The 24188-nt window shown below is 52.0% G+C and overlaps 1 protein-coding gene across 5 annotated transcripts; it reads right to left on the minus strand.

The window, feature by feature from the left end:
• Positions 1 to 771: 771 nt before the first annotated feature.
• VEGFA (vascular endothelial growth factor A) lies at positions 772 to 24188 on the minus strand. 5 transcript variants are annotated; one of them, XM_068415813.1, is made up of 8 exons: positions 23431 to 24188; positions 17331 to 17382; positions 12009 to 12205; positions 10230 to 10306; positions 9783 to 9815; positions 6961 to 7032; positions 5691 to 5822; positions 772 to 3412 (listed from the first exon to the last, which is right to left on the minus strand). In XM_068415813.1, exons 1-8 carry the CDS (start codon positions 23494 to 23496, stop codon positions 3391 to 3393), a joined length of 651 nt encoding a protein of 216 aa, XP_068271914.1. In that variant the 5' UTR covers positions 23497 to 24188; the 3' UTR covers positions 772 to 3390. The 5 variants fall into 5 exon arrangements, with proteins under 5 accessions (XP_068271914.1, XP_068271924.1, XP_068271933.1 ...); XM_068415823.1 differs by lacking the exon at positions 6961 to 7032; XM_068415832.1 differs by lacking the exon at positions 5691 to 5822.

Here is a 24188-nt window from a genome sequence, read left to right on the forward strand (position 1 = left end):
AAGCAGGACTGAGGCAGCCATGAACTCAGTGGTCTGTATTAACCCAGGTGAGTCCTCTCCCAGACACCCAGGAACATCCTCTACGCTCCTTTCTGGCATGGCCAGATGACTGACATGTGATATACTCACCTCCATGGCTGATGAGGAAAGGACACCACTTCCAAAGTGCTTTTCCTCCCAAAGACCCCAAAGCACATCACAAAAGATGCAACGGTATCAAGATCCCTCATGAAGTGATGAGCACAGTCAGATCTGAACAGTTCTTTGTTCAACGCCAGCCAGGATGGTGAGGTCTTGCTGAGCTCCAACCACAAACACCAAGTCCATTAGCAGTGAAGGGCAGGCTCAGAGTATTACCTTCATTTTGGATTGTAATCTCCACTGGGATCGCGTCTACTTGTGCCTGTATAGCAACCAGCTCATGGGCTTGACTCCTGACAAGACGGCATCAAGGCTGGGACCATCACCGTGCTCCTCTGCATCAAAGGCTGGGAAGGAACCCTGGAGCCCTGCCCCCTCGTTCCTGCCTATCAGACCACCCTCTTCTCATGGAGTGAGGAACTCGGGCTGAGCTCCACACAAGTATTTTGGTGCCTACCTCCCGTTCAACAGGCTTTAGGTACCTAGATGCTTTTGGAGGCTCTGGGCCCAAATCCAAGAGTCCAACTGGCAGGTTGCTGGTGCCCTGTAGCCTCCAGAAGCAATGCTGGAGGGTGTGTTACACAATGGAAGAAAACCAGGATGCAAAGCAGAAGGAGAAGGCAAAGGAAATCAAGGTCAGAATTAAATTCTTTAATACAAAAAGAAGTTTGTTTCTCGTCGTCGTCGTCGTTTTTTTTAAGATATATCTGTAATTTCTTTGTTTAAAAATAAATATGTACTAAGGAATATCTTGAAAAAATTCACTAGACACAATATGTAGTGTTAATATCTTTTTTCCCCGCAGTTATTACAGATAAACAGTAGCACCAATAAATAAAATAACAAATATTAAAATTAAAAAGGAGAGAGATTCAAGATGTAGAATTTTCTATTTTTCCTGTTTCTTCTTTTTACATATATAAAAAAATCGTAGCATCTATTTAATCCGAATCACACATATACATAAACATATATATATATATACAAACACATAGCCAAATATATATATAGTATGTAGATGTATATCTAACCCTCGTCTCAATAGGAATGTGTAGGGGTAGGTGTTAAGAGAAATTAATTAAATAACTGCCCATAACATGCTACTGACTCTGCCAACAATTGGGGAGAGATGGGACTGGACAACAGGAAGGTTAAATTTATACACAACCAGTACAAATAAAAAAAAAAAAAAAAAAGGAGGTACGGCTTATAAATAGTTGAAATTAAATATTAACAAAGAATACTGAAAAATCCCTACTCTTTAATTAAATTATCTGTTTAATTTCTAATTTTAAAAGGGATATTAAATAAGTATATAAAACACTTTCTCTTCCCTCCCCCCGCATCGGAAGCCTCTGTCTTGCGCACGGTGCAGCATGAGTATTACACATTGCAGATGCAAGCACCCACCCGTGTGTTTTTTCTCCTTCTGAAAGCCATCAGTCGGATGGGGAGTTCCTAGTGGTTAGTAGTCGCTTGTTGTGAGTCTGTTTTTAGACTGTCTTGTCTTTTTGGAAGCTTTCCATGTTGTACATTATCAGGCGTTGAAAATTCAATTGCAGATGATGTTGGGCAGCATTCTGACACAGACTGAGTACCTTTTTGATTATTATTATTATTATTAATAATTTTAATCACAGAACTAGATTATATATATCCACATAGATGTACAAACACGCTTTCAGGGGTGTGTGTGCGTGCGCACATGTGTAAGGTGGGTTTCACATACACCACAGCGTATATTGCAGATACACACATAGCCAAGATTCTCAGACATGGCTTAGGGATTCCGGCTGCCTTCACATTTGATTCCCCAGCCCAAGACGTGGAAAAGGGGCCTGATATTTACAGTACGTCATCAAAAAAAAAATCTTGATGTTCTTAAGGGTCATTCACACTGGGCACGCAAACTGAAGGCAGCAAAAGTTGCTTTCTTTCTCTCCTCCTTCCATCTTGACATACATATATACTATTTTTTATATATATATATGTATAAAAATAAATATATATATATATAAAAAAGAGATAAAAACACAAACATACATACACACAGACACAAATGCACACATTCACATACACACACACACCCCCCTACTGTGTATATACTTTTGATTAATATCCCTTTCCAGAAATGTTCCGTAAGCATCTTGGATGCTGTTGAGTGGCAGCTCTGTGCGTGAAGAAAGCAGACAGGGCTGAACAACTGCGTGGCTATGCACCGGTCCCCATTCTTGCTTCAGCACACTGCAGGCCTTGTGTCCTTTTGCAGCCACCAAGGGCGGGAAATCTAGGCTCCTGTGATACTTCCTTGAATGGAAAGTTAGTGCGCATCAGCTGCCCACCATCCTTAAGAGAAGCCAGCATGTCTCTCTGGCGAAGTTTCTAGCGCGAATGAAGTCAACGCAAAATGTACACTGACATCCCACGTCCCAGCAAGGCAGGGCAGGTTATGAGACGAGTAAGGGCGAAGGTTGGGGGAAGAGAGGGAAGGAGGAATCCTTGATCACGCAGACAGCCATTTCCTTGGCCTTTGACCCATCGCACCCTAGGATGCCGCTCTTTGGAACTCCCTGCCCATCCTCTCCATCACCTCTCCTCCCTGTCCCAGGCAAGGAGAAGGTGGTTTGTGGTACAGCACACTCTACAGAGAAACAGCGGAGGCCGCACAAGTCAGTTAGAGTTAAGAAGTTTACACCCAGCGCTTCTACTCAAGTCCAGTCTTAGCTTGTTTCTTATGCCCCAAGTAGCCCGCTTGTGTCCACAGCAGTCGAGTATTATCCAGTGAAGACACCAATAACATTAGCAATGTTAAAAAAAATAATCAGTATATATATATATATATAAAATATATATATGTGTGTGTGTGTGGTTAAGATATACATATATGTATATATAGATGTGGTTAAAATATATATACATATATATATATGTATATGCATGTATACACACATATATATGTATGAATGGGAAAACCCATCAAATACACCCCTATAGTCTTCCTGGCTCTGTTATTTAGCAGCATGAAAAGAAAAATAAAATAAAACAGTTCAAAACCCAAAGGTGAATTCTGTGCGGCGGGTGCCTTGGGGAATGTTCCTTCCGGAGTCCATCGTCCATACTGAAAGTGCTGTGCTCTACCGATCCTTCATTTTTAGGGTTCATTTGGATTAGTGTTTTGTTTTGTTTTTTTCTGTCCAGGCGAGAAATCAGGCTCCAGAAACAGGGCTGTTCCCCCTTCTTTTACGCTGCTCACCGTCTCGGTTTTTCACATCTGTCAGAGAGGAGAGGGAAGGAAAAAAAGAGAGGAGGGGTTAATGTTTGTGATGGGGGTGCAAGCAGGACAGGGAAGGGAAGGAAGGGAGGTGGCTAATGAGCGCAGGGTGTTAAGACATGGCATGACGTCACTGGTGGGGTGAAGTGCTGTGCAGATGGGACAAAACAGCTGAGAATCTCGACCCATGAATGGGTCAATGAATTCTATTCCCCCAGGCTCACCTACACGGGGCAGGGGGGGATACTGGTACAGGGGTAAATTTAGGAGTAGAATCAGAGGCTTCCTCACAGTATTCTGTTTGCGTCCTCCCATACTGTGTACGTACAGACACACACAAACACACAGAAAAATAAGGATAAGCAATGCATGCAGAAAGACACACTCCCTCAGCTCTCCACCTAGCCTGTTGTTTGGGTTGGAAGCAGTGCAGACAACAAGGCCTCATGCAGGCAAGGAGGTGAAAAGAAAGTGCCTCTCATTCCACTAGCTACCGTGAGCAGGGGTTAGCACCAGAGAACAGCAGCAGTAGCCTGAAGAAGCAGCAGGAGAAATGAGAATTTACCCTCCCCTGTAGGGCCCAATTCTAATTCTACAAGAAAGAGCATGAGGAACTTCAGCTTAACCAGGTTTTTATCTGGAAACAGATAAGCTACCCAGTCCTGTGACTCCTTCCTATCTTTCTGGCTAACACACCAGCTCTGGACACCTCCCTTAGTGCCAATTATCCCACCACAGAAAGGGACTAGTAAGAGAAACTAGTAAACCCCTTCTGCCATCATTACGTCTTTGGGGTATTGTTTGTTTTATCTTTGTGTTTGTGACTATTTCTCACCCTTCAAACTCTGCAGGGTAATTTCCAGTTATTCTGGGGTTTGGCAACAGGAACAGAGGGAAAAGGCCAAAGTTAGATCTGGTCTCACGCTTCAGGGGTTGTGCTCGCTGGGAGAAGTTTAACTCCAGAAGCTGCTCTATTCCAGCCCCTCCATCAATTACTTTCCCACTGAAATTACAGCACCCCACAAAACTCCTCTGTATACGGAGCGCTTTCCACCACGCTGGCAGTGCCAACGCCTCTCTGGCTTGGGCACAAAGCATTTTCACACCTGAAGTAAGCACTTGCTACTTGTAGCAGCCTTAGTCACCTAGCCAATTCCAGGCAGGCAAAGGGAGGCAAACGGATGTCTCATCTTTCAGGAAGCAGCCACAGAGGACCCTGGATCTCTCTCCCTTATTCTCTTCTATCCAGCCACTGCCACTGCAATACTCTCTTGATAGGAGGAATCTCCTAGATCTCTGTGAAAGGGGCCTGAGTTCAAAGTCACAGTCAAAGGCTCTTTAGTAACACCATTTCTATGTCTCTCTCGGGATAGGTAGGATGATCTCACACCAGAGATGCACATACAGCTGGAGCGAGTCAAGAGACCTCACAGAGTTCACCAAAGCACTCAGGTGAGAACCAGGAATAAGTTTCTGCACATGTCTATGCCACAGATGGTGCGTGACAGGTAGCACTCAGATGCCACATGCACAGCATGGATCTCTGAACAAACACTAACCACCAGTGTCTCTGCATCTCACACCTGAAATACAGACCTCTGCCCGCCTTCACCTAGAGACAGACTTAATCCTGCTGCATCCCACATCACAGCCCTGAGTGCAGCCCCTCAAACCACAACTCTGGCCGAGATATGGACAGGGAACTGCGAGCACAGTGCAACAGGACAGGGTGCTCTCCCTGGCTTTTAAGAACGAAGAGGCAAAGGAGAATGTGGGGACAGCCTTGAGGGAGGCTCCTGGCCTGGCTTTCCTCACTCTGCACACAGCAGAGTGTCCACAAGCCACATAAAAAGGGCTTGGAAGACAAGGGTGGTCAAACGCTAGTCAGCTAGGGATTTGTCTTTGTCCAACAGTACACTCAGAGTTGCATACAAATGATAATGTACAGAGGGCTACAGACCCTCCCCCTGGCTACCTCAACAACATGAACTCCGTTATCTTGTTTTACGGGAAAGGACACCACAGATACAAATGCCCTGTCTCTGGGAGCCGTCCCCGTCCAAGTCCTGACAGCACATCTGAAACGCACAGCCGTCCTTTGACACAGGGAAACTCTGTCCTCAACTCAGTTAGCCCCTCTGCCCTCTGGCCCACATAGGACAGAGAGAAGAAGTAATCATATAGCACTGGTGCCAGAAGTCAACAGGAAGCAAGCTCCCCCCTCTTTCTCTTTCTCTCTCTCTTTGTGTGTTTCTGTTTCATCCTTCAGGACACAAACCTGCAAGTGCGCTCGTTTAACTCAAGCTGCCTCGACTTGCAACGTGAGTCTGTGAATTTGCAGGAACATTTACAGGTCTGGGGATCTTGTACAAACAAGTGCTTTCTCCTCTCTGAGCAAGGCTCACAGTGACTGCAAAAAGGCAAAAGGAAAGATGTCTAAGCTACAGCGCTTCAGCAGAAAGAAAATACACATGCAACACCCTAAACATCAAAGCAATCCCCTTGCCCCCTCCCACAGCCCCCATGCTGCCCACTGGAGCATCACAGGCTGATGGATTTTCCAGCAGCACCCCAGCAGCCCCAAGACAGCACCCCCTTGCATTAGCGTAAAGAGAAAGAAAACAGGCTCTCTGCACAGTATTCACAAATGCTGCATTGGATCCATCGGCACAGGCCAGAGGAAGGAAGAAGGGGAAAGCAAGGCTGGGAAGGTGAGAGGTCCCAACCAGCTATTGACATATCAATGAAAGGAGTTCTGTGAAGTGGGCTACTCGAGTAGAAAGAGGCCAGCGGCTAAACGAGTTAAACACACAGTGTCTCCCCTCCCCTGGAAAGCAGCTGGGCTCCAGCATCACGTGCTTACCCCTGCAGCTGGCACTGCTCTCCTTTCTGTAAGCCCCATCCCAACCTTGCCACCTAGGAGTCTCCTACGGAGGGGCCGTGAATTTACAATGCAGAATTCTGTGAACCACCGTGAGAGAGGCAGAGCGAAAGAGACAGAGAAAGGGACAGGGAAAGAGAAGCCACCAAATCCAGCAGAAAAAGAGGAAAAAGGAGAGAGCCCGCCCAGTTCCCCAGCACCCCCTCTCCGGCTTCCCACCGTCCCACCTCTCCTCTCCACCTGTGACTCCACCAGACACGCACGCACACGCGCGCACACAGGCACGCACTCACACACATGCACGGCAGATGCCAGCCTGCCTGTCGCCAGTCGTCATAGCAGTGAGGGCACAAGATGAGTGGGGGGAAAAGAGTTGCAACCGGAAGGCGTGGAAAAGAGGTGCAGGGCACTCACCCATCCACCCACACCTCTTGTGCCTTGGGAAAATGGTCGCCACTGATGATTAGAGAGCCAAGCAAGCTAAAGCCACCTTCCCTGAGATAACCCTTAGTGCCAGAGCAGTGCCACCACCAGTGCTGCCCCTGCAGGATCTGCAGCCCACCAGTGACTGGGAGGGGAGGGTGAGATTTTGAGTAAGTAGCAAGCAGGCGGTTTGGCTTGGGGAGAGGTAGGGAAGAGAGTCTACAAGCAGAGGACACAAACGTACAAGCTGGGTGGTTTGTACCGGCCTTTCTTGCGCTTTCTCTTTTGACCCTTCCCCTTTCCTCGCTTTGATTTTCTGGAAGAAAAACAAAAAAAACAGAGAAAGAGAGAGAGAGAAGGAAAGAAAGGGGTGGAGAGAGAGAAAACGGAAGAAAATGCAAGGAAGAAGAGAAAAAAAAATACAGCCATGTGCCTTGCTGGGAGGGGGGAAGCACATGAGGCAGGACTGGAGAGCAAGTCCCGGGGCCGAAGCGCAGATCTCCACCTCGCACACACATTCACCGGCCCTCCTGCGCTCCTGCCAGCACCACAACCAGCCTGCCCACAGCCAAGCCAATGCCAGGGGACTCAACAGAGACCACCTCCAGCAGGGCTGCTGCCAGCAGAGGCGGATCTGCTGGAGCCTTAGAGGGGCACCTGCTCCCTCCAGAGAGGGGCAGTGGGAAAAGGACAGGGGGTGTGGGGGAAGGAACAGAAAGCTTCGTGAAAGCATCTCGCAACCGCAGTGAGTGCAGACAACCATTCCAGGGAGACAAGCGCGGGCACACGCTGACTGACAAGAGGCAACCTGAACGGAGGGGCTCTCCCCAGGGAAAAGGAAACTGCTCTGACCTGACGCACTGCCCAGCACCAGGCCTAGGAGGCGACAGCCGAGCTCCAACAGCTGCAGGGCTGGTGGTAATCCTGCCTTGGGATAGGAGCAAAGGGGGCCTTGGCCTCAGCACCCCACAGACAAGGGGAAAGACCTGGTCTACACAGCAGTGCTGTGTGGCAGAGGGCTATCTAGGCCGAAGGCTCTGCTCACCCACTCCACCTCCTGCCTGTGGTTCGGAGGACTCCATGAGACCTCGCTGGATGTCTGCTAACATCCCCTCTGGCAGCCTCCATCTTGAGAACTGAACGGCAAAGAGGGAGGCCTGACCTAGTTATGACACCTAGGAGATAACCAGCAAGCAGCTTTCGCATCTTCCCTCCTTTCCCTCCCTCCCTCCCCTCACCTTCCACATGGATCTGCCAGACAGACAAGTGGACACAGCCAAGGCACTGACTCTCTTCTGACAAAATCCACCAGTTGCTCTTGACTTGGGCAGGAGCTGGGACAGGCAGGGGCTGGGACATGCAGGCCTGGACACTAACCATGGATCCCTACAGGCCAGTGAGAGCTCAGAGAGGGAGGCTGGAGCCTGCGCTGCTCCTTGAGCCACATTAGCACAGGACCAAGGGAGAGACATGCAAGGAGAAGGGCCCAGGCAAAACACCAGGGCTTGCCAGGTAGGTGAGCCCCAGCACTGCTGCAGTTCAACAAAGGCTCCCTCCTTCCCTGGCACAGCTTATCTCAGGAGGGAGCTGTCAAAGGGACATGGGGGGATAGAAGGGAAAGCACCATAGGTGTTTCTTAGGCCCTGTTCAAGTCGTCTCACTGAAACGAGTGTCAGAACATCAGCTTGATCCCAGCCTCTGCCCTACATGTCAGGAGTCACAGGGAGGTGGTGAGGGGAGGAAAATCGACCTGAAGGGAGGAGAGGGGCACCAATATAACAGGACTTTAAATCCAGCACAAATCAAAGCACACCAGTCCCTCCTATCCCTTCCCTTCCTTCCCTGGGGAGTGCAGAACCAGCAAAGAGTAGGCAAGGTGCTGTTAGAAGAGGAAAGGGAATGCAACACAGTCCGGGCTGGCTGCTTCACCCACACCCCATCCTCACCAGAGTTCACACAGACCCAACTCTCGCACATCTTCAAACCACAGAGCCACGCAGACCGACCATCCCCAACACGGCCCTGCACGGAGAGGAGTGCTGGCTGCATGCAGCCCGATGCAGCCAGGAGCAGGTTTCCAGGGGGAGAAGGAGAGGCTGGAAGGCAGCTAGAAATATACGACCACCAGGACAGGGGCAAAAGAAGTTCTCTCACTCTCCCGCTTGCTCTCTCTGTTTCTGCCTCATCTCCCAATATTGACCCCTTTCCTCTCCAACTCTGCAGCTCTAAATGGCAGAGTCGCTATCCCAGCCATGCGCAGTCCAGCTGACCCTCTCGCCCAGAGAGGTCACTCTTTCTTTTCGATGTTGTTCCACACTTTTTGATCGTCCCTGCAACTACTGCAGGATGAGAGCTTATATCTCTACTTTCCACAACCCTTTTACTTTGGGGAGGAAGGAAAGGGAAGGTTGTGCCTTAACCTCCTTCAGGTCACCAGAGCAAATCCATCAGATTAAAAAAAAAAACTCTCATGAAAGCCTCCACCAAGACCCAGCTAGGACATTCACCTCCCTTTACACCCTCCCAGGTCCCTACCCAACCAAAACCAGAGTTACATCCTGCATGGCATCCGTCCTGCCTCCACCAGGCCTCTATTGCCACCTCTCCCTGTAGCCAGCAGAGTTCCTACTCAAGCTGCTGTGAAAGAAGCCAGCAAGTACTCACTCAAGCAGTAAGAAAAAAATTAATAATAAAGAAAGGCAGCAATTTGCAGTAACCAGAAACATCCCAGGAAGAGGGAAGGTAGAATGGGGGCTGCACCTTGAATCCATTCTGGTAGGACACACATGATGGGACTTCCCTGACTCAGGATAAAGCATTAGGAATGACTGCCATGGCCATGGGTCATGCAAGCTCCAGGTCTGGGGTATGAAGGAAGGACCATCAGATCTGGGTTTCTGTGCCCACCTAGAATGGATTCAGAGTGTCGTCCCATGCACTACCATATGCCATTTCCAAAAACACCTTCTCAAAGTATCTCTAACCAAAGAAAAGGGCAAGGGGCAGTGGGGAGAGGAAACACCAACCAACCACCAAAAGAGAAAGGAGAAAAGGCTTGTCACTTACTTTTCTTGTTTGTTTTTGACATCTTTCTTTGGTCTGTGGGGGAAGAGAAAACAAAGGCCTCATTAGAAGGGAGCTTACCACACACGCTTCCAGTATTATCCCCAGTTCCCACCAAGTCCAGGGAAGGACATGCACAGCTGGCATTGCAGGACACCCATGGCACAGGTTAAGTGGTCCTTCTCAAAGTGTTTGCTTTCCTGTTGCACCTCGCTGGCAGCCAGTGCCAAAAGACCCCAGGTTTCAGGCTAGCATTGTCCACCTGTGATATCTAGAGATGGAAGAGACTCGCCAGCAAAGGACTTCTTTTCCCAGGCTAAGCCATCCCACTGCAAACCAACTGAGGAGACTGCAGAAGCCTCTGGACAATAGTCCCAATCCAATGGCAGGAAAAAGGAAAGGCTCAGAGTAAGTTTATTGCAAGAGGAACCAGTGCTGCTCCATTCTCACCTGCAGTCACATTTACTGTGCTGTAAGAAGCTCATGTGCGCTATGTGCTGACTCTGATGGGGTTTAATTCTCATGATCTGGAATGAAAGAAACAAAGAGGGTCACCGCCCATTCACTATTTATATTCACAGCTCCAAATCAGCCCGCTGCATGGCAAAGCATTTGCACCCCAGGTGCTCCTGGGAAGAGCACGGTAGAGTTTGAACTGGCTTTGAGGCCCCATTCTCCCAGTCAGGGAAGGCCTTTGATCACAAGCAAGCGGCAACACCTGACTCGTGCCAAAGCTCTGTTTGCTCAAGCATGCAAGGTGCCAGCACTGGTGGACTGCCTTGGAGACAGGCATGGGAGAGGGCGTAACACCATAGCAAGGTTCTCACTGAGCCATCCCTGGTCGACGCTAGAGAGACAGCAACAGAGCATCCAGCCTGCTCTCACGTAGAAGCATGCTTCAGTCTAATGCAAAGCAAAAATTCCATATCCGATTCCTTTTCCCTAAGCCATCACTCCTTCCCAGCTCACATCTCACTTTCTCAGTGACTCGATACACAAAGTAAATCTACTGATCTGTGCTTAAAACAGCCCTGCAGAGCCAGACATTGCCCATCCCCCAGCCCCAGATGCCTACAGGGAAGTTATATTAGAAGCTATGCATGTATTGTCACAGTCCCTCAACCCAGAACTTGGCTGGACTACTAGCTTTAGCATTTGCACCAGAGATTTGCTCAAGTGCCTCTGACCCTTCACAGGCATGTAGACATACCAGACAAAAAACTGTAATTCAGCAAGGAATGGTAGGAAGAAAAACATCCCTAGCTACACCATGCTAGTATGCTCTGGCCCAGGCTGGAGCCTGCAAGTGGAAAAGCAGCATGGGGAACCATGGAAGGGAACAGACAGGTTCTCTGCCAGAGTTCAAACACAGCTCAAATGACAAATAAAAAGAGCTTGCTGGTTAATCACTTAGTCCTGCATGTCTCTCATCTATATCAAAAAGTGATGGTAATATTTGCAGTGGCCACTCAAGAGGATGAGTAGGTGAGGGAGCTATGGGTTAAGGGTAATGGACACCAGCACCGCTGTGGACACAAGCTGAGATCCAGGCTGGCAGACTGGGAGGCCATCTCTGTCTCTTCCACCAAATGAATTCAGCAGCCTCCAAACAAAGGAGGAAGATGCCCAGAGGCAGAAAGGCTTTTCCACTTGACACTGAAGCAGTGTGTTTCTTAGAGTCCACTTCCACCCCTGCTGTGCCAATGTAGCTAATGACCCAAATCCCCTGCTCTGTTCCTAAACGCCAACCTCACATGCCCTCTGGGAGAGAGTACTGACAGGCTTTCCCCTTTTGCACTACTCAGCTGCCTTCAGAGAAACAGCTGCGTGGACCCAACGCAGAGTTAAGGTGGAGCAAGGGCCCAAGGAGTATCTTCTTTGGGGCCTCAGAGATAACAGCATCAGAAATGCTCCTTTGCATTCTCTAAGCATGAAGCTCCTTTGCATGCTCCTAGCTACTGTATTTGGGCACTAGCGAGGTCAGTGCCGAAAAACAGATTCTCCTCTTAGCCTTGAATAGAGATGGACAGCTCATGTTTTAATCCTGCATGGTACAACGCTGGGCACAAGGGTCAGGATAGAGGTAAGCCCTCCTGATCTCACAATCTCCAGTTCCCTGGGGTAGGCTGCCCTTCCTCTGAATTAGCTGAGAGCTGGGACTTGGGGTGGCTGTGATGGCTGACTTGCTTCCTCCACCCAAGCATGCCAGCTTGCAAGCTGGGCCCTCACCTCCATTGTGACGTTGTACACATCCACAGGGACACATTCTAGGCCCTCATCGCCGCAGCAACCCGCACATCTCATCAGAGGCACACAGGATGGCTTGAATATGTACTCCACCTCATCAGGGTACTCCTGGAAAATGTCCACCAGAGTCTCAATTGTCCTGCAGAAGCTGCGCTCGTAGACTTCCAGGAATTTGATAACTAAAAGGAGGAATGGAGGGAATAAGTTAATGCATACTTAGCTCAAGAACATCTAGTGCTTCACCCCTTAAAATGAGCCAGTCAGTTGCAACACATCTACCCTATGCTCTTCACTAACAGTCTTGCAGGCCTATGTCCTTTGTCTCTGCCCTACACACACACACACACAAATCAAGCAGGGAAGAGAAAGAGACAACCTCTTCCTACTGCTGCTTCAGGGCAGAGACAAGATAGACAAGAGAGCCCCACTATTTGCCTCCCTAGCACCATGATGCATCCCACAGGTGCCTCCTCCCCAAACCCCTTCCCTGCTATCCCCCACACACTCAGACATGCTGCCAGTATCTTAGCTCAGCCAAAAAGCACCTGAGGCTGCTGCAGATGATCTGCTCTCTGGGTTAAGGCCCTTCACCAGTTTGCATTTTACCCCCTTTCAAAACAGCCAGTGGATGCCACAGTGGGTTTTAGAAGGCAAAGGGATAAGCCAAAAGCATCCTTTCTACAGACCTCGACACAAACACACTTCGGAGAACAAGCAGAGGGTTCTGAACCATGCATCCAAATATCTTCACTCTTCCCGCCAGCCACCTCTTTTGCCCACGCAGAACATCCACCTCAACAGGCCACCTCAGAACCATGACAGCACCTGCTGCAAGTCACAGCCTCCATGCCTCCACACAGACCACTTTCCCAGACCAAGGAATCAAGCCACGCACTGAAAGATTCAAAGCAAGCCCACAGCACCCCCAGGATTAACTAGACCATATACTTGGTTACTGAACCACAATGAGGCAGTGTGGGAGGGGAACAGGGTGGATCTGGCATTATCCTCTGCCTTCCCTCCGAGTGGAGCAAACACTAACTGCTTGCGATCTGCACTGATTTCACAAGTGTTTCTCAATGTTTCCCAGTCTCTTGCCAAAGCTTCGTTTTGCTGCTTGGTCAAGGGTTGGAGAGATTTAAAGAGATGAGAGATAGGATAGATAAGTACACACGCACAAAACCCAGCTGCAAACAGTACCTGGAGCCCTCCAGGCCTCCTAGCTCTACCAGCACGCCGGCAAAGGAGGATGTCTCAAATGGAGCAGAGGATAAGAGTACGCACAAAGAGACAGTACCTGCCCCATGCTGTTATGCACTATAATGATCCACCTGTACAGTATGCAGAGTCCTACAGCACCAAGGTTGATAACTCCGAGTGATAAGCACAAACTGCTTGCATCATGGAAAAAAATGGTCTCCAGTAAGCGTTTCTGAAGTGCCCTGAACTTGTGACAAACTGGCATAAAGGTTACTTTGCCACAAAAATGCAAAAGCTGCAGGGCTTGGAGCTCACAGCCCGCAGTTAATTGTTGAAAGTTAATTCTAGGTCATGCAAGAGCTGACAGTGCCACAGTGCTGAGAGTGGGTACAAGAGAGGAGGAGCTTCCATCCAGGGAGTCTGAAGTGTCAGAGAGCGTAAGCAGCTATTAAAAGAGAAAGTGGCTTGTGAAAAGGAAATGCAGCCTGGCAGGCATGGACTGCTCGTTGGTATTCCTTGTCTAGAAGACAGCATGTTTCTGTTCCTTGTCCCTTCCCTTCCTCTTCCCTCCTCCTCTAACTGCAGTATGCCTCCTGTCTGTTCTATCTTGTCTGTGGCTACCTCCTTCTTCCCGTTCCCCTTCGGAGTGACCTCAGTCTCCCCTATGGTCCAGTAAGTTGAACAATTTAACATGTGGGAAATTCTGCAGGCACAATGACAGCCACTGAACTGCACTGTTGATTATTCACAGCAGAAAGGGTCTGGGAACTCTGGCAGTAAACGCACAGTTCTGGATAAAAATGCTTACAGACCTACATCAAGGAGAGGGAGGGAAGGAGGGAGGGAAGAAAAGAGGGAGGGAAAGCAGCAGTTACCTGTGCAGATCAAATGCTGCTCACCACAGTAGTCTGGGGCATAAAGAGGCAGAAACCGAAACAGAGTAGAAAACTGAAGTGTAACTGATTCACATCTGCCACGCTTTCCAAATGCTTGCACTGTGCAAGCAGCTGGATTACACCACAGAATCCGGAGTACAGACTGGCCACAGCACAGCACATTCAACTCCTTTTGCAGAGGGTTTACTTTCACAGCTGCACCCTGATGACTATACTTGAGACCTGGCAGATCTAACCGGACCAAATCCTTCCCATAAAGGACATGGGAGTTTTTGCCTTTACTTTAACATATGATGGTTTTCCAAAGTCTGAATCAGCCTCTGAAAAGGAAACGGGGAATCTTTCTCCAGCTGCCAGTCAGAACATCCTGCCACAAAAGGCGCGTTGCCTTGACTTCGCTGGACACAGAGCATTCACACAGAGACTGTGCAACGCTCCAGTTCATTTGCACAGTTAGCACCCAAACTGGAGCGCATGACTGAGGTACAGTCATCCTCACAGCAAAGCCCTGCCCCTGCTACCGTACCTACGCTTACTCCTATGTACCAGGAGTCATATTCCACACTTTGCTGGGCTGATTCAGTCTGTGCTTCCTTTCCATTGGTTGTGTCAGGGACGGAAGAAGGTCTGTCTTTCATAGGGAAACACAAGAAGGTCACTGAAGGACTAACGCCACTTGGCCTGTTCCTTTCCTGTAATTTGGGCTTCAGCCCATGTTAAAATTTAATCCTGCATCTAACCCACACCCCTACCCTGCAAAACACCTCCAGATTTGAGTCAGAGGTTCTTCTTTGTGAATGGAGGGGGAAGTAAGGTTAAAACGCAGTCAGGGCCCGCATTAACTCTTCAGAGTTGACATAGCCACAGCAGGCAGGATTAAGTCCAAATTTGGAGCAGTCAAGTGGGAACATGCTAGACTAGAAAACGAGCAGGTCTATGATGATTTTGCCTCCCTCCCCGTCAATGGCTTAGCAGCAATACAGACACACTGTTCTTTTAAAAACAAAAGTGCAGCCACAAGTGCTGGTGGTTTCCTTTATTTATACCAGAAAATCTTTTCTCGTGAGACAAACAAAGAGTGTTTGTCTGACTCCTCTACAACTTCCCGTGCCACAAAACATGTGGAACGCTCTCTTGAGCACAAAAGGGTAGGGGCTGAAGCTAAAATTACGCTCTCCAACCAGCGTAAGTCCATCCCAAATAAAAACCTGTCACACCTCAACATCTCAGAGCAAACACAAAATGGCCAATGACACAAAATCACCTTTCACCCCAACCCAAAAGCCTCCAGGAGCTTCAGCGGAAGAACTACAGGGCTGTCCTTGTGAACAGAGGCGCATCATTGTCTCCTCTTCACAGAAGAGAAACGGAGGTGCTGAGAAAGGACCTCCAAGGTCATATGTAGGACAGAAGTAGAGCCAGGAAGGTAATGCCAAGAGTCTTGATTTTTAGCTCACAGATATATCTGCACCGCAGAACCAGAAATAGCACCAAGGCAATAGCACCTAAGTCCCACCGCTCATATTGACAGACCAATTTCTCCTGCGATCCCATCATTCTTCTTGTGACAGGGAATTAAATTCTGTTCAACTCTTACCCTCCCCAGGAAGGCAGTCGGCCACAACAAATGGCACAGATGAGGACACTACCTCTTCTCTACCAACAGCAGAGGACTGGTTACCAAAATAAGCCTCACAGCAGACTCCATCTTGATCTCTCTGGAGTCACTGAACCTTCTTCTGTTGACTTCAACAGGAGCAAGGGTCAAGCGCAACAGGCAGCAGCCCACCAACAAATCAGATATTTTGCCCATGCAAAATGGACACCTATCCCAAACACAGCCTGCCACAAACCTTTGGCAACGCACATGCAGCCTGTCACACAAAGTTACTGAAATCGAAATAGAGTGCGACAAAAAAATGGCCAATCTAGGCCCACACTGCTAGAGCCCTCTGCTGACCTCCAGCTGGAATAACGCTGGAGGTCACAACCCATGGGGACCCTGCAAGAACTTGGCCAGGCCCTGCCATGCAGCAAGTGGTCTGCTCTGCTACGAAGGTATGGGGAAAACACTGTCAGGATGGTCTTAAAGCAGCTGATGATCACCTCAGCCTTAAGGCTCTAAAGTCCACAGCCCTTTTACCCCCCTTCTGAACTGAGGACTGAGGACAGAAAGCCAACCTCCGGCAACGCACAGGGCCCCACCAGACAGGCCACTTGCAAGAGGCGTCTCTGACTAACCTGGGGGCTGACTGCTCTTCTGGTCTACATTTATTTGCAACAAACAGATGAGGCAGAGGACGCTGCCACAGCCTGGCCTTTGGGCAGCTGGAGCGACAGAAAATCACAACGGCTGCAGAAGCACCACCTCATTTCCTCACCAGGCAATGGTCCCATCCGTACTGAACCATCAGCAACAAATTAAGTAGAACCTAGTGGATCACACCGCTGTCCTCTGAATCTGCTAAGCCTGCTAGCTCAAACCAGAATAAAAGGGTGTATTTTTCGAGCCTGGCTCTGCACAGCGCTTAGCAATATCCTGAATATCCTGACTGGGGGCATACCCGGGACTGTCAGGAGGCACGACTCTGTAAAATCATCCTGGGCCGCCCTTTTTCCCTTCTCTACCCCCGGAGACCTGCCGCCCGGCCATCGGGGAGAGTCAGAGCGCTGCTTCGGCCTTTGTTTGGGGATCAGCCCTGGCCACCCCACCAGGCACGGCCAGCGCCACCGGGGAAGAGGTGGGTGGCGAAGGTGACAAATCCCTTCCTACGGCACTGTGGCGAATCCCTAGCAAACTGCTCACCGCTACTCAGCTCTTTGTGTGCACACGTGTGGGCATATATATATATATATATATAAATGAGCGTGTGTATGTGCACGAGTGCACGCACACAGTTTTCCTCAGAGCTGTGGGAAGCGAGAGGCGGGCTGGGCCGGCCCTGCTGTCCGCCCCGGCCCCGCCGCCGCCCTGGGCCACGGCCCCGCGGCCGCCCCGGGCCCGCAGGGGGAGCGCGGGGGGGCGGCGCCGCCGCGAAGGGGTTAATGGCGGCGGCGCCTCCCGCCGGCAGCCCCCCGTTCCCGCCGCCGCCGCTCCCCGGGAGGTGGCGCTGTTGGCCGCCGGCGGTTCTCCCGGGGCTCGGGCCTCCTTCCCCCGAGCCCCCGGCCGCCCCCCGCGCCCCCCGCCGGGAAGCCGCCCAGCGCTTACCTTCATTGGGTTTCCGCTCCCCATCCCCCAGGGCAGGAGCAGCCTTCGACAACTGCAAAGATAACAGAAAATCGGTCACAACGCGGAGTCGTTACGCTGTCCCGGGGCGCGGGAAGGCTCCCGGGCCCGCCGCCCCGCCGGGCGGGAGGCGGAGAGAGGCCCCGGCGGGAGGGGGCGCCCCCGAGGTGGAGCCCGTTCCCCTCCGGCCGGGCTGGCGGGCACAGAGGGACCTTTTGTTCCCCACCCTGTGCCCCGGGGAGCCGAGAAGGACACGGGCGGTGCGGGCGGGACAGCCCCGCGCCGAGGGAAGGGGCAGGCAGGAGGGAGGCGGCCGGGCCTCCAGTGCGGCGGGCCCCAGAGAGGCACCGAGGGGAGAAACGTGTCCCCAGCAAGGCGCTTTCAGTCATTATGGTCAAAAACCAGCGAATAAACCTGGGCCCGGGGGAGAAAACTAACGGGGGTGACCTTCTGCCGCTGACATGACCAGTGGGGCTGGGCGCCTCCATTTCCCCACGTAAAGGTGAATTCGGCCGGAGCAGGGAGGGCAGAGGAGGGAGAAGGGCAGCCAGGCGTGAAAGGGCATTGCTCCCCTCTCAATGTCACAGATGTCTGTCATGGAGCGGTGGTGGCCACCGAGGTGTCAGTATCTGGCCGGGAGTCAGGGCGATTAACTGTGACAGCATTGCGTCGCTGACGAACACCACCAAACCACCCGTTTCCCTCCTCTCCTCTGCAAGGGAGGGCACCGCACGCCCTCACCTAACAGGCCCGGTCCCTAGCGCCTGTGCTGCCGTCCCTGTGCTCCCCACAGCTTTCTGGGGTCAAAAACCAAAAAGGCCCCAAGCTCTGTATTCACTCGTGCTGCCTTTTGGGATGAGGGGCATTTCCACACTGCTGACGCAGGCAGGACTGGGGACAGGTAACCCAAGCCCAGACCAGGATGGAGAAGCATTACACCGCTTTACGAAGGCAGTCCTTTTAAATCCAGGTGAAACAAAAACTCCACTCTTCCTGCTCAGAGTGAGGGTTTGAGCTCTGACGTAACTTTCCAGCCAAGTCAGGTTTCCCCCTGCTGTTCTGAACCAAAACCGAAAAATGGCCGGTTTTCTTCACTGCTTCGAGGTATGCTGCCACCTGTGTGACACCATCCGCCCCAGAACCTGCTGCCTTTCAGCAGAGGCCCAAAAAGAGCCTGGCAATACATACACACAAAATACTGTTTCATCAGCAATATGCTGCTGCATTTAGGCTTCGAAAAAGGCCCTCTGATCTCGCAGCCAGAGACAGGACCAAACTGAGAAGGCAAAGTCGACCTCAAGCTCATAACAGGAATCTGCCACCTACGGTCTTCCTGGCAGCCTCGTGCACAGGGCAGCACCACCGTCCGAGCAGCCCAAAGTGTCAGCTTTTAAAAGGAGGGGGCAGGAGAGCCAGCGAACCCTACAAGCCCCTCTCCCAGCCGCTCCTTTGTGTCTGCGCACAGTTCCCTTTGTCTAAGGTGCCCCTGACCGAACTCCTCGCTTCTCATTTCCACCAAAGTCTTTCTGTACCTGGGCATAACTCACCAGCCCAGACTTGAGCCACCCCATGCATAGATCTATTTCTTCTCTGGGTAGGAGAGGGCTGTGTGCCCAACCTCAGTGCTGTGACAACAGTTTAAAAAGCAGGTTCCTAGAAACAGTTTCATTCCTGAAGTGTGAAGGTCACTGCAACAGCACAAACAAAATGGAGGCAGCGGAGGTTGCAGCGGCCTTCCAAAGCCACTGAGCGCCTGACAATCTATGGGTAAAAAGAAAACCGCATCAAGGCAAGAAAAGCCTCAATCTGTGTCGTAGCACAGGAAGAGGATCACGAGCCAAGTCAGTTTAACCAAGTCACAACACCCCCAAGACCTTTTCGCAGAGGGATTTCTGGTTCACATACAGAATGACCGTGACAGACTGAGCAGAATTAGCTCGGAGACACCTTGAGAGTCATTCTGCCCATTCTCTATGCAAGGCTGCCCAGTCGGCTGCCAAGCCCACTGCCTCCTCACACGCAAGCACACGTGGTGCACAGGTGATGGGAAGCCAAAGCAAGCCACACACTTTCACTGCTCACCTGCGCCTAGCCAGCACCTCACCCTGCCTGTGACGTACTAGAGCAGGAGCCAGAACCCTCTCCCAGTGCTCACCTAGACCTGAGTTGCGATCCCACCCCAAGAACGGGAAACAAGATCGGTACGAAACCTGAAAAGAGCTTCTGAGCACTCCCAAGGGAGCTTTCTGCAGAAACCTGAAAGGTTTCCCAGAACTACCAGTAACACACTCTCTGCTGACTATACCAAGAAACTTTTCTGCCCTTTCGGCAGTGCCTTTCACCTGTGGCTAGTGTCCTCAAAGCCCATTCCCTAGAACAGCAGGCAAGTCACGGGCTTTTGCCTCTCGTTAAACCAGGCTGCTACATAGCAGACAGGGCAATGGGGAACCAAAAGCCTTCCAAGGGACAAGCAGGCCCAGCGTGCCCTTTGGTGGGAGCCTGAAGGTCACGCTCTCTTCTGCTGGCTTTCAGCATTACCCGACAGCTCTGTAACACCACTTCCTTCCAATAGATTTTAAACATTTCATGGAGGTGTGGAAGCAACCCCTGGGCTTGAGAGCGGGATAAATGACCCCGGGAATGGGTCTGACCCAGGGAAAGCTCCTTTCTGCACCCTTTGCAGGTCGCAGCAAATGCATGTCCCACAGTGGAGTAAAACCCTCCCTAACAAATAAACCCACTTCACACCATCCGTGTAAAACCCTCCCTAACAAATAAACCCACTTCACACCATCCGTGTATCTGCACCTTCCCTGTCCCCCTTCTCCCCTAGTCCCTGTCCAAAGCCAGTTATTCTCTGAAGGGAGAGAAAAGGTTAACCAAGTCATTCCTCTCCAACCATCACCCCCCTTACCACCACCACCAGCACTCTTTCTCTCCCTTCCCCTCCCCCTAATCTGTGCAGCCTCATTAAAAGAGCTTTGTAACTGTTTAGGACTGGAACAAACAATCCATACACTTTGAGAGGGACTCTGGGACAGGAGTTAAGGCACTTTTCGTCTTAGGCGCTAGAAATTCTTCTCAGCGGTTTCTACTTAAGGTGGGGCGGGGGGGTGGGGGGGACAGGGCTCACTGCACTCCTTCTCCATTGTACATGAAGACAGAGGTCAGTAATCCTGCAAGCTGCCGGCACAGCTGAGGCACCTCTGACATGGAGCAGGACAGACAGGAGAGCAGATTTGGTGTTGCTCAAGAATCAGAGAGCCCTTCTGAGATGTCAGCTCGGGCTTCCCTCTCCCCTGCTCCGAAAGGAGCACGCCTCCTCCCAGCCTGTTCTCAGAGCACGGGCCTGAAGCAGCTTTTGGGAAGGCGACCCGCTGTGTCCCAGCTGCCTACAGACTGAGGAAGCAGGTTCTGGTGGCTCCCCATCGTGGCCTGGCGCAGAGGCACACCAAAGGCAGGGAGCCTGGTGGGTGTGTGATCATTAGCAGTCTAGTCACAGGCTCGCTCTCCCTCCCTGGGTCTCTGGTCACTGCCTGTTCCCTGTGGCAATACAGCTGGTGTATCTAGGTCCCTCCGCAGTTCAGGGCAGGAAGGGAAGAGTTCCCAGACCCTCATCTGGGGTGACCTGCCACCAAGTTGCCACCACGACCCTCAGACAAAGGAAGATGGGGAATGACCCACTGGCCCCCATTCTCTAGGGAAGGGGGAACTGGAAGGGGGCAACAATGCAAACCGCCTGACCCCATGGGGCATGAGCACTGCGCAGCACAGCTCAGCACCGGGAAACAGCGGGGAGGGCGGCACTGCAAAACCCCTTTTCCTCCCTCTCCTGCACAGAAAGACTATCGCCACCAGTGGAGGGAAACACCTGTGGCATCAGAGCTGCCCAGCCCTGACTGTGGCATGATTTCCCACCGTCCCAGCCTTGCTGCAGCAGCAACCGTAACAGCTCCCTCAATAAGGAGGCATCCCACTGCAGCCTTCCCCAAAGGAGCACCGCAATTCCTGCGACCCTCCTCCTTTGCCTTCAGGAAAGCGTGTCAGCAGCCTGACGCGCTGGACCCCGCTTCCCCAACTCAGCCTCTGCCAGGGCTTTTATTTAATTCTCTCCAACGCGCCTGGCTAGCTAGATAGGTTTTATTCAGCACAACAGTCAGATTAACAATACAGATAAATATTATCATCAAAGCACAAAACCCTAGTCCCGGCGTGAAGAGTCATGCCTTCTGCCATGCCCAGAGTCATCGTCAAGCTGCCTACGTGAGATCTGCCGGCATTTCTAACGTTCCCATCACCGTGGTGCCCAGGCGACCAACGGACAAATAAGGACAGAACCGAAGGGCAGACCTCACCGTCGATCTGCCTGAGCACTTATATGGACCGCATCACCCAGCCATCTGAACGTCTCGCAATCTCTCATGTATCTATCCCTGCAACACTGCCCACCAACCCCATCGCCACACCGTAATTTCTCCCTACTTTTTTTCCCACCGTTATCCTTTTCCTGTTCTCACCAGCACCGTCCTCCTGCCTAGGAGAAAAGGCAGTACGAGGCTTCTACATAACTCCGGAGGACAGACAGACCTGGACTCTACCTGATCCGCCGTTTCCTCCTCTGGGGAAGAGGAAGGGGAGGGGAGAAGGAACAAGGGGAGGGTTAAAGGGTATTATCACTAGACACAGATGCAGAGTTGTCTAACCTATAGTGGGGGAACAGACACTACTGTACAAGTTTACTGAGGAGTTGGGAGGCAAAGAAACCCCTGGTTTAGGTGACGGTGGAAAAACTCTTGGAGAGCGGAAAGAATTGTCCCAGGAGCCAAATCTGGCAGGCAGGCAGCACGGAGCCGCTCTGTGCCACACTCGAGTGAGAGCTGCGCCTCGTTTCCCACCAAGCACAGCCTAATGTGTGGCTGTCACTGGAGAAAGTAGAGATATAACAGGCTAGAAACAAAGCGTGCAATGCCTGCATGACTTCAGTTACAGCTGAAATGGCTCCTAATTGGGGAGTTACCTTCCAGCATCAGTGCTGAACAAACAATGTGAATAACTGATTAGTTTGCAAGCGACGTTTATTTTCACAACTGTGGGAGATGATCTGGCCCGCGTTCTCTACAAGTGTCGAGGAGAAATGGCAGGAGAGAACTAACCTGTTACAGCCTTTAAAACGTAATCCATGCCTGCCTAGCGAACAGCCCGCTTTCACGTGGGCACTGTCTAAACCCCTTAATATCTCTTGGCAACACAGCCCTCTTGACTCTTTAGAAATCAGATTTATAGGACAGGTTTGCACAGAAAACTGCCTTTCTTTTTTCTTAACAAAAAAAAAAAAAGGGCAAGTAAAGGAGGAAGAGTTGGTTTCTAATCCCTCGGGAATGACAATGAGGCAAAAGTAAAAGTGACTGAGGAGGAAGAGAAGAGAAAAATGCGCGGGTTTTGTAATCTCGGTGCAGGAGATATGTATTTTGGAAAAAAAAAAATCAATCTGGAAGAAATTCAGGATCCGTTTTGTCCTCTTTGATCTCTATTTGTTTTTCCAGCTAGGTATTTTGAACTCCACTCGGCGGCACAAACCCGAGCTGGGACCCAAGGCAAATACCGCCGAAACACCCTTTTGCAATGTCAGGAGACCCGAGGACGGGAGGCGAGGCTGATGCAAGAAGCCAGCGCGCTGCCTCCCTTCCCTTCGCTGCGCCGCGCAGCGCCCCGGGCCCGGCCCCGCCGGGACCCCGCGGCCCCGGGAGCCCCACGCCGGGGGCCGTGCAATGCGCGCACATGTGCGCGGGCACTCCGCACGGCGCTGCCGCCTGCTCCGGGGGCCCGTGAAGCGCCGGGCAGCGCTTTCCACCACCACCCCCCCCCGCTGCAGCACTGCACGCACGCACACACACGTGTGTGCGCTGCAGGCACCCACCCGGAGCCGGTGCCAGCAGCGCGGCGGCACCGCACCGAGCAGGTGGGAGGCAAGGGCGGGGGGCGAAATAAAAAAAACGGAGGAAAAGTCTTTTCCGCCGCCCCCCTCCCCGTACGCGGGGCACAAAGCCCCCGTCCCGCCGCCGTCCCCGTCCCCGCCGCTTACCTCCGCGCTCTGCAGATAGAGCAGCGCCGCCAGCCCCCAGTGGATCCAAGTCAGCAGAAAGTTCATGGTTGCCGCCGCACGCCGCGGAGCGGGGCCCGCCGCGCTCCGCCTCGCCGCCGCCCCGCCGCCGCCGCCCCGCCGCGCTCTCGCCCGCGCCTCCTCCGTGCCCGCCGCCGCCTTCTGGGGTGCCGCCGGCCGGGCGCTGCGAGGGGCTCCGGGGGAAGGGGGGTTCCTCTTCGGGGTCTCCGGTTTCACCCCTCCATAAGCCCGGCTCTCCGCCGGCCCCCGCTGCTGCTTTCGGTGGGTGCTCCGCCGGGCCGAGCGCAGGCTCCGCGGCCGCCCCGCCGCCGCCGCCCGGCCCCCGCCGCCGGGCAGTCCGAGCTCCACAGCGGCGCCCGGTCGGTCCGCGGCCGCTCTCCCAGCGCCGGGGCAGGCAGGCACCCGCGCCGCGCTCGCTCGGTTTCGCGCACTCACGCCAAAGTTTGCGCGGAAAGTTTCAATGCATCTCTTTTCCTGCGCCCCCCTCTTCGCGGCGCCTGCCTCCGGCGGCTCCCCGAGCCGGGGTCGCCTCTCCGGGGGGAAGGGGCTGATCCCGCCGCCGCTCGGCCCGACCCCTTCTCCGCAAGTCGGGGTGGTGGTGGCGGAGGGGACGAACAGAGCGCTTTCCTCCTGCCCTCTCTGTCTCTCTCTCCCTCTGTCCACCGCTTTAAAAAAAAAAAAAAAAATCAGTAATATTAAAAAAAAAAAAAAAAGAAAAG

The sequence above is a fragment of the Nyctibius grandis genome, chromosome 1 (genome assembly GCF_013368605.1).
Source record: "Nyctibius grandis isolate bNycGra1 chromosome 1, bNycGra1.pri, whole genome shotgun sequence".
Lineage (NCBI taxonomy): Eukaryota > Metazoa > Chordata > Aves > Nyctibiiformes > Nyctibiidae > Nyctibius > Nyctibius grandis.

What these genes read in the sequence shown, in the direction of transcription:
- VEGFA (XM_068415813.1), bottom strand. Translation starts at nt 23,496, where the DNA reads ATGAACTTTCTGCTGACTTGGATCCACTGGGGGCTGGCGGCGCTGCTC. An exon ending in CACAGTAAATGTGACTGCAG is followed by an intron (nt 9,816 to 10,229) that starts GTGAGAATGGAG and finishes CTTCCCCCACAG; the next exon opens with ACCAAAGAAAGATGTCAAAA. An exon ending in TTAAACGAGCGCACTTGCAG is followed by an intron (nt 3,413 to 5,690) that starts GTTTGTGTCCTG and finishes CCTCTCTGACAG; the next exon opens with ATGTGAAAAACCGAGACGGT.